This window comes from Marmota marmota, unplaced genomic scaffold (assembly GCF_001458135.2).
Source record: "Marmota marmota marmota unplaced genomic scaffold, marMar, whole genome shotgun sequence".
Classification (NCBI taxonomy): domain Eukaryota; kingdom Metazoa; phylum Chordata; class Mammalia; order Rodentia; family Sciuridae; genus Marmota; species Marmota marmota.
Window position 1 is genome coordinate 17,900,761 of NW_026000093.1, and position 10,365 is coordinate 17,911,125.

At 40.7% G+C, this 10,365-nt stretch overlaps 1 protein-coding gene across 2 annotated transcripts in view; it reads right to left on the reverse strand.

Annotated features, from left to right (window-relative positions):
- Window positions 1-10,365, reverse strand: part of Clvs1 (clavesin 1) — a 196,251-nt gene that overhangs the window by 23,789 nt on the left and 162,097 nt on the right. For both annotated transcript variants that reach the window (XM_015485753.2, XM_048783022.1), the window contains exon 5: window positions 9,461-9,696. In XM_015485753.2, coding sequence (XP_015341239.1) covers window positions 9,461-9,696 — 236 coding nt within the window. The remainder of the gene's footprint in view (window positions 1-9,460; window positions 9,697-10,365) is intronic.

The following is a 10,365-nucleotide window of genomic DNA, read 5'->3' on the forward strand; positions in this document are numbered from 1 at the left end:
TACTAGCCTGTGTCTCTTAATTGGTGAGTTTAAGCCATTAACATTTAGGGTTATTATTGAGATATGGGTTGTTGTTCCAGCCATATTTGTTTATTTATGTTACTAAACATGGTTTGTTTTCCTCTTTGAATATTTTTCCCCCCTTTACTGTCCTACCTCCCACTGTTGGTTTTCATTGTTATTTTCCATTTCCTCTTCCTGTAATTGGCTCTGCATTTCTTCAAACTGTTTCTGGCTTGGGAAGCTGGAGCAATTGGGCTACAGGTAACAGAATTAGGGTCCAGTCAGCTCATGTGCTGCACAAGAGAAGTAAAAATGTCGCATTGTGGTTACTTCCAGGCTTCTGAGAAAGAGCCATGGCTTCACAGTTAAAAGATTTGGGCTTTCTCTTTCAGTGCTGAAACATGAATATTTATTTGGGAAGTTCATGAATTGAATGAGGCTGCAATACGAGATAGTACATTAAAAAAAGAAAAAATTCTTCCTTGTATAACAGGCCTACCAGATTGAGCCCAGATTGAAATGCAGATGCTTCTGAGCATACCAGGAAAGGGGCTCCAGGAAACAAGGAGGATGAAAATCATTAAGGCTCAGCCCAGTTGGATTTCCATGAACCTAAATCAGCTTCCTGACTTTCCATTTCAATCACTGGATCAGTGCTTTCCAGAAATCTCTAGGAGACAAGTGCACCGTAAAATGCTCACAACTAGTCTACCCGGAAGAAATTTTAGGACAAAATAGGTTTATTGATAGAGTGCTTTTTTCCTGCAGGACTTCTTAGAACTTTGGCTATGACAATTAGAGGAAGAAAAATATTTTTTGAACCTTAGAACCGGTATAAAAAGCAACTCTTTGCACCACATAATTATTTTTTTTGGACTAAAAATATTAAATATGTATGAAACATATGTCATGTGCAAGAAGAAGCTAGTGGTGTGATTACCCAGAAAAATACCCAAACCTAAAGTCAGGAGGCTTCAACTTTAATCCCAGCTATTTCATATAGGTAGTAATGAGCAAAAGGATTAAGCAGATGTTTTTAAAACATTATTAATATTTCATAAAACTTTATGGAAATTTCACATGTACTATTATGATTTGGATATGAGGTGTCCCCCCAAATCTCCTACTAATTACTAATTCAGAAGTAGTCAGAGGTGAAATGATTAGATTAAGAGAGCCGTAAGCTAATCTGTTCATCCTAGTGTGAATGGGCTGACTTGGGTGTAACTGAAGGCAGGTGGGGTATGGATGGAGGATTGGGTTACTGCGGGCTTACCTTGGACGGGATCATCTTCCCTGCAGTCCCTAAACCTTGCTTTCTCTGCATTTTGGCTACCTTAAACACAGCAGCTTCCCTCTCCCACACCCTTCTGCCATGATGTTCTGTCTCACTTGGACCCAGAGCAATGGAGTTGGCCCATCATGGACCAAATATTTGAAATCAAGAGCCAAAATAAACTTTCACTCCTCTAAGTTGTTCTTGTCAGGTACTTTGGTTACAGAAAGAAAAACCTAACTAACACATGTACCAGCTATGACACTGAATCTTTAGTATTAAGAAACTTTATTTTTATTGAAATTAAAACCCTTATGATCATTTTGTGAAATAACAATGATTACATCATAGAAACAAGAATTCCTGGTTACTTAATGACCTTTGAATACAACATCCTTATTAGGCAACACTTTTTTACATGCTTGCGTGTGCACATACACACACACACACCACACACACACACACACATCACATATACATCATTTGGGGACAACAGAAGAGGTCTGTAGTGGTAGAAATTCTGATAACACTTAAGTGACTCCCACTAGATTTAAAATTTCATAAATTCTGATAATAAAGAGAATAACAAAATGTATTTTTATGTAAAATTTTTATAAATAATATTCATTCTGCATATAAATGCTGTCTTCAGCAGTACAATCGAGAGGACCATACTCAAGGTCAATGAAAGGGATGGAGCAAAACACATGTTTTCTTTCCCTTCCAGCCCTGGAGGAACAACCTGCCATTCTGACACAGTGGGGACTTAATCTAGTCACCACCTCTAATTAAGGAAACCAACTCCTCCGTATCTGGACTAATCCTATTTAGTTGAGGATTGTTCCTTACCCCTTCACTGGGATGACCACACTCCCCAGCCCTGGAAAATCAGATGCACTTTCTCCCTGGTGACAGGTTCAGAGGCAGCACAGAGCTTGGTGTTCAGAATCCTTCCTTTATTTTTGCCCAGAAATACAATAATAGGAAGTTCGAGGCTGCTTTTACTTAAAGCACTGACTCAATGTCAAATACATCATTAAAAGTGGGATAAAAGCTTGGCAACTTGACCTTTATTTTGTATTTGACTCCTTTCTACCTTAAACTTTGGGCCAGAGTCTTTTTCAGCTCTGTATGTAGTCATGTTGATCATTTAAGACATGTTCATTTAAAACTGGTAATCCCATCCCTTCAAGGGTGGAGTTGCCAAGAATAAATAAGGTCTTTTTAAGATTTACAAGACATCACAATCAACAGATCGTCGACTGCCAGCTTTTAGAACATACTGTTTCAGAACCCTGGCAAGGTGCCTGGAAGTCTCCAGCCATCATTACCCTAAACTAATATCTTGCCTTTCTGACTTGTCCTTTTCTCTGAATTATTCTCTCTTGCATTCATTTTGGATTCCAAGAAAAATAATTCAGATGGATCAACAAATTGCGATAGTTAAAACTACCCACCAGGCAGCAGCAACTTTCATATTGATGACAAGGCCCCCCATGGTCATCCCGAGACAATGAACAAACAGACCACTTTGAGCAAGACCTCTTAACTATGCGCACTTTTGGCCCCACTTCTCTATTTAATCTGGGAACTCTAGCCAGCCCCAGAGGATAAGGATGAGGACACATGTCCTCCTTGTCTTTCCAGTATAGCTGTACTGAATAAATTTCTTTCCTATTTTGCCATTACATTTTCCATTTGATTTGGGGGAAGAGTGGCCAGACCTGGTCTGTTGGGATTTCCTGAAGTCAGGACCCCCTCTGGCCAGAACCTCTGGTAACCATACCAAGAAAGATATTCTTTATTTCCTTGAGATCACAATTCCATTGTCAATAGCTGTGCTCAGGTCTGTCAAAGTTCAGAAGAAATGAACAAAACAATGAAATAAAGCCCCTGAGGGCAATTTGTAATCTCCAACATGCTTCAAGAGCACCTATTACAACCTTCTCTTCTGAGTGTTGCTTGTAAATCAGGTAACTCCAAACTCCCCACCTCTGGACCAAATGTTTGCATTTAGATGGCTCCAATTCCAGGAGGTAGTAAGATCTTTACTCTGAATCCAAGTGATAGGATAAAACCTACATATTTATCACCAATGATTTCTAAATACAAATATATTTGTGTACATATGTAGATACGTAAATGCATGTGTATGTCTGTGTGTGTGTGTGTATATATATATATATATATATATATATATATATATATATATATATATATATATATATATATTTAAAAATCTCCGCAAAATGGCTAATCACTAACCAGTAGTGATTATTCTGGGTGTGTACTTGTCTTTAATAATATTATAGTCATTTTAATTTATTTTATCAGTAATAAAGGCTATAGCCAGAAACTAATTAAAAACATTGCATAATAACTAAAGGAGATGTCACAAAATCTATATACTGATTTAAAAAAAAAATCATCCACCTAATTCATGGAAAGGAAGTTTTGAGCTTACTAAGCCTGAAACAGGACTGTTGTTTCCCAACATAGAATCATCTTCTCCTCCTTCGTATTCCACAAGTGTTCGTTTTGTTTGGGCGCCATCCTTCCCATGTAAGACAGAGGCAAAGGCCTTGTCTGGAATTCTCCAATTGTGCTGGACATAGTGGAGAGAACCTGGGTTCTTGTGGTCATCCCGAAGTCATTGGCAAAGCAGTTCTGCAGCCACTTTAATTTGACACATCCCATTATGTGAAATAAGACATTTTTATTTAAAGCAGTTCATTTCAGGTTCTCTCTTCTTTGCAAAAATAATAATCATCATATTTATAACTGATACAAAGCTTACTTACTGTTCTCTATTGGACAATTTTAACACATTTGGCTACCTATTCTCCAAGTCTAAAACAGTCAAATAATGAATCAGATAGGAGGAAAAGGGATGCTTCACACATTCACCAGCAAGACCAGCAAAAAGACCCACCAATAGCCCAGGAGCAAGGAAATGGAAGAAATAAAAAACAGAAATAAGAAGTTAAACATACAGAACTCTACTTCATTTAATACTGAAGTATGGAATGCCACATACCTCAATAGCCCACCTGGTTGTCTTTGGATTTAAGAGAAGAATGATATTGAAATAACCTATTTAGAGAAATTTCCATCTAAACTAACATTTTTTTTTTTAATTCTGCTTAAGGGTTGAGCCACAATTATTGAAGAGAGGAAAAAAAAAAAGAGCTTATTAGAACCACTCATTTGCTGAGAGTAACAGGGATCTGGGATTTTATTCTACAGGTGTACCAAAAAGCATTGTTTGAGAGAGCCACTTGGAACTCAGTAGTCATTTGTGATTAGTACCCAAGGACAGTCTACAAAATCCATTTGACTCCAAGTGGATCTGAAGCATGCTGGGAACTATGGCACAAGTTTGGAGGATATGCAGTCTGTGTTAACTGGAAATCACAGTGCTGTTTCAACATCATCTGCCTCAGAGTAATGAGGCCCTTTCTAATTTGGCCAGGCAGCAGGGAACATCTCACCCCATAAACTGCCTGTGTATGCTTGGACACTGCAAACCAAGGCTGCCTGACTATGCTGGGGAACAGAACAGTCTACCAGGTGAAAAACCAGGAGAAGTTCCCTTAAAGTTCTTCCCTAGTTCTCTTTTCAATTTTCCTACATTCCCATGAGTTTCAAGGGCCTCTAAAAGATGCTCTGAATGGTGGCTATTCTCTTCCTCCTACAGTGTGAAGCCTGATGGCAGATGCATACCAATAGATAAGGAGATTCCTTTTCACTGCTGCCTCTGCCCATCTCCTGTGGCTGCCAGAAATCCCTAGAGGAGGGTTTAAGGTTGCAACACAAAGAGCAACAGGAGTGGACAGGACACCCTTATAGCATTGGTGGGGGAAAGGAGATGTGTGCACAATTGCTAGCTTCTCTAGTTAGGTGGTCTTGGATTTTGAGTCCCGCATGTAAAGGGATGCACTTGTCCTCCAAACTGCAGACCAGCCACAACTTCCTTCATGACATCTCCCCTGAGAGTCTTCCTGGCTGAAATTAACAATGCTTCCTTGGAACGTGGTGGCAGGTTCTCACTTCTCCTCTCTGTTCCTGCTATAGTTATTTGTGAATGTCTTCTCTTCTGCACTAGAATACAAGCGCCCTGTTACAGTCTGAATATGAAGTATACCCCCAAACTCCTCTTAATGCAGGAATATTCAGAGGTGAAAATGTTAGATGAGGAGGGCTATAACCTAACCACTACATCCTAGTCTGAATGGACTGACTTGGTGGTAACTGTAGGCAGGTCTGCTGAGGCTGGAGCAGGTGGGTCACTGGGGACATGCCCTGAAGGGTATATCTTCTCTGAAGCCCCCTCCCCACTTCTTTCTCTCTGCTTCCTGACCCTGTTAAATGAACTGAGCAGCCTTCCTCCACTGGGCCCTTCCTCCTGAAGTGCAGCCACACCTTAGGCCAGAGCCATGAAGTTGGCCATGTGGGGACTGAGATCTCTGAAATCAGAAGCCCCAAATAAACTTGCCCTTCCCTAAGTTGCTCTTGTGGGGTATTTTGGTCACAGTGATGCAAAAGCTAGCCGAACACTCCCATAAACACGATCCACTGGAATCTTGTTAAAGACAAGGGGAACCAGCCCTTTCCCCCTGGATGCAGAACCGAAGCAGATCAGGGACTCCGCCACCACCTAAGAGACTCCCAACCATACCTGTAATAATTCAACTTCTCCAGGGACCCTCCCATCGCCATAATTTGGTTCCTTGTCAGCAGGATTTCTGCAGAGAGCCTTGTGGTTTGAAGCTTTTCGTTTCTTGGAAATGCCAGGTTTGCATACAAAAGGTGTGACAGAGTCTATCTCAAGCTTGTTGCTGTACAAAAGGTACTATCTCTGTTTTCTTGGTAAAAACTTGTAAAACCTCTTTCTAGCCTAAGAATGTGGGACAAAGAGTAACTGTTAAGTTCCCACCTGCTGGGTATAAAGTTCAAAGCATTTCCAGACTCTAAGTCCAGAGATTTTTAGGCTTTAGCACCTCTGAACCACTATAGTTTAAATAAACCTGCTTCCTAAAAATTCCTCCAGTGCCCAGCCTCATCTTTCCAACATGAGAAAAACTGGTTGAAGCAATTGGTCGAGTGTACCAAGGATGTGCTTTGGAGGTAACAGCTTTCACTCGTCATTTTCATTCACATATTTAACAAGCATGTACAGGTGTCTGCTCTGTGTATTAGACACAGTGTCTATTGTATATTAGACACTGAGTTCTATTCACTTTACTCCTTTCTTGGGAAGGGGTAAAGTGAATAGAAGTTGGACAATGCCTTCTCCCTCCATAATTCATGACCTGATAATGAAAGCTGTCACTTCCTTTGACCCTCAACATCAAATCAAAGGTAGAATTTGAAGTCAGGACAGGTACAGTCGCTCAAAAGGAGGTAGTGCTGTGACTAGACTCTGTGGAAAGAATGTCAAATTCCTATTCTAGGCCACTTGACTTTGGAAGTTCAAACATACATGAAAATATAATAGTCTTATGCAAGCATCTCTAGAGATATGTGGGGACAGGATCTGTGGGGTGTCACTTTTCCCCATCAATGGAGATTGGGGGAGAAACAATAGAAAGTACATGGAAGACCAGGCAACATGCTTTATCTTAGAGTGGACATGAACCCAGAGCCCAGAGCCAGCCTGCAAAAGTCTGAATCCCAGCTTGGTCATTTACTTGCTGTGTGACCTTGCATAGGTGAGTAACATTTCTGAGTCTGTTTTCTTGTGTGTGAAATGGGGATAATAATAGTACCTTGTGGTGAGGATTAAGAATTATTCAAGGTTAAAGGGCCCAGAACAGTGAGTTGTTTCCATTATTCCATCGTCTGGAATGAGAACAGGTTAGGACTGGGAATGGACAATGTCACAAGCAAACTCTCTGCCACTGTAACCAACAGTTCACGGAGAATGTTCGTGCATTACTTTGGGACTAAATTAATTTCCAGATCCCTCCCATCCCAACAGAGAGCCTCTCACATACTTGAGTATAATATTTGTGTAATATTCACAGCTAAACAAGACAGAGATCCTCATCCTGGATGCTCTACTTTGGGGCAAGACATGGATAGACACGGTTATCCTAAGGCCACTTCAAGATGGATGCTTGTCCTCTGCCCTGTGCCAACTTCGCTATAATGGGGTGAGTACTCCTCTGCTTGATGTTAGGTCTAGACTTCTAACCATCTGAGCTTCCAAAAGGTTTGGAAGCTTCCAACAACTGTGATAGTTCCTGGTCCACAAACTATCTCCCTGCTAATCTTAGAAAATAATTCTTAGAAAATGCAGACCTGATTATGTCATGTCTCTGCTTAACTATGTCTGGTGAGGACATACAGATGAAAACAAAAGTGATGTGGCATTTTCCAACCACCAGGATTCTGATTAAAATTGAAATCTGGTGATATCTAGTACTTTGGGAAGGCCTGGGGAAAGGAAGATTCTCACACATTGCGGGTGAGAGGTTGATCAGATGTCTCTGGGTAGTGTGGACTAACAACTCAAAATGCATACAGCCTCTGACACAGCAAATGCAGGGCTCTGAATCTACCCAGGGGACCTTCCTAGGAAAATGAGGAGAAGTATAACAAGGGTATTTATTGAGACTTATTTGAAACAGAGAACAAAACTCAAAAGCAACCTAAATTTCCACCAATAAGAAAATGGCTAAACTGGCATATCGATGTTCTAGAATTCTGTGCACCACAACAGTATGAGCTAAGTCCAGACGTACTGACATGCAAAGGTGTTATATAACAATGCCATGGGCTAAATTATGTTCTTCCTACTCCCTGCTAGATTCTTATGTTGAAGTCCTAAACCTCAGTCCCTTAGATTATAACTATATTTGGAGGTAGCAGCTTTAAAGAGGTGATTAAGTTAAAATGAAGTCAGTAGGGTGTGTCCTAATCCAATATGACTGATGTCCTTCTAAGAAGAATAGATGAAGACACAGATGTGCACAAAAAGAAAACCACATGAAGACACTGAAGAATATGGCCCTCTGCAAGCCAAGGAGAGAGACCTCAGAGAGATAAACCCTGCAGACACCTTCACCTTGCACTTGTAACTTCTAGAACTGCGAGAAGATAAATTTCGGCTGTTTAAGCCACCCTCTCTGTGGCACTTTATTATGACAGTTCTAGCACACTAATCCTCAGTATTAGATATTTATTTGTAGGGATGTGCACAGATAATGTAATGTATGAGAAACAGAAAGGAAGGGCCCACCCCAGCCTGATAATCATCTTAAGGGAGAAATTGGAATTTAGTTTTGGAATTGCATTTTAGGTTTCACAATGAGAGGGTACTCATATTTTTTCATATAAATTTAAAAATCAATCTTCAGGCTGGGGGTATAGCTCAGGAGCAGAGCACTTACTTAGCATGCATTAGTCCCTGGGTTCTATTTCCTGCTATACAAAGGAAAAAAGAAGGAAAAAAAGAAGAAGCAGAAACCCTCTTCCTTAGCACTGTCCCGAATGGAACACACTTCACCACCTGGAGCCAAATCCTTTTGGACCTCTCCTCCATGTCCCGATCCATCCCAACTCTCCCACACCTGTTTGCCACACAAGATCATCTGACCTTCCATGCTTCTGTCTGCCCCTCTGCTTGGCTTGCCAGTTCCCCTTATTATACCAGCATTGCCAATCTTCAGAGTCCAACTCAATTGCCAAACACTTTATAAATGTGTTCCAAATATTCTTACTTGGAAGATTTTCTAGAGGTGCACCTCTCTGTTCTTTGGGAATTTATTCATGTTTATGCCCCTGGTCCCTAATCCATGCTGAAGCCTCGTAAATGCTTGTTTGGTTTCAACTGAATAAATGATAGGAACATTTACTAGCAGGTTGCTTTGCCATCTCAGAGGCCCACCATTTCATCTGTGTGTATTAACAAACTCCCGAGAGAGGCCAGGGCTGTCATCGGGACATGAGCAAGGTCCTAGCCTTGAACTGTTCCTTTAATACAATGGGGACAACTGTATTTCTGGACCAGTCAAGCCCCATTTGCTTTCAATTCCAGTAAACTCAGCCAAGAATGTATTGCAATTTATTTTATTCAATCCCATGCCCATGAAGTCTTCCATTACTCAATCCACAATAGGACTCAATCAAAAACCCCACTGACCTCTGACTGCAAATCTTCGACAACATGGGCCTTACCTTTTCATGGGTTTGGGCGAGCATTCTCTCTCGAGGTTGGAGGACGTGTGTTTGACATGCATGGCATTATAGGAAGTGTGAGTATAGTCATTTTCATCGCTGTAGTCAGGACCGAGTAATGTCCGAGCCCAAGTTCCCATGTCATAAGGAGGCAGGGTTCCTCCAAATTCAGAGGGCAAAAACTCTGGATGGATTAGCTGGTGAAGGCTATTTAAATTGTTTCCATGCAGGAAAATCTGAAAAGAAAAAAAAAATTGCCAATAAAAAATCTGAAATATGACCAAGTATTTAATCTAATGCACAATTTAGCAGTGACAAATTGGATGCACTGTTGGCGATGATGGTGTTTAAAGAGGCATGCATTTTAGCACTGTAGCTTAGTCATCATGAGATGTTAATTTATGGCTCAGAAAAGGGGCTGAATTAATAGTCACAAAAATGAAGTTTATGAACAGATTGGGTATTATTTGTCCATGGCTCACGTTTTCACATACAGGAGACTGATGTAGACCATCCCAAACCCTGTCCATGCCTCACATGCATCCCCAGACTGCTCTGTTCTCCTAGCTGGGCCCTCTGGCCCTCAGTGTCTCCCCTGGTCCTGCCCATCCTTCTCAGCCTCTTTCTAATTCTGCCCATCCTGGTTCTCCTGCCTGTCCTCCAATGAGGTCTTCAATCTCTATTGACATATATATATATATTTTGCCAATGTGTTCGTCTAAATCTTGCTTCTTGGGGAGAGAATACCTGAGTAAAAAGATATGTTATTTTACTTCTTTACCATGCTCTTACCTCCTAGGGTGTGGTTAGAACAGAAGGTAGAAGCTCAATCCATATTTAGTCAATGGAATTAAAAACTGTGGCCTGAGAAAATATTGTGAGATTTTTTTTTTTTTTTTTTTTTT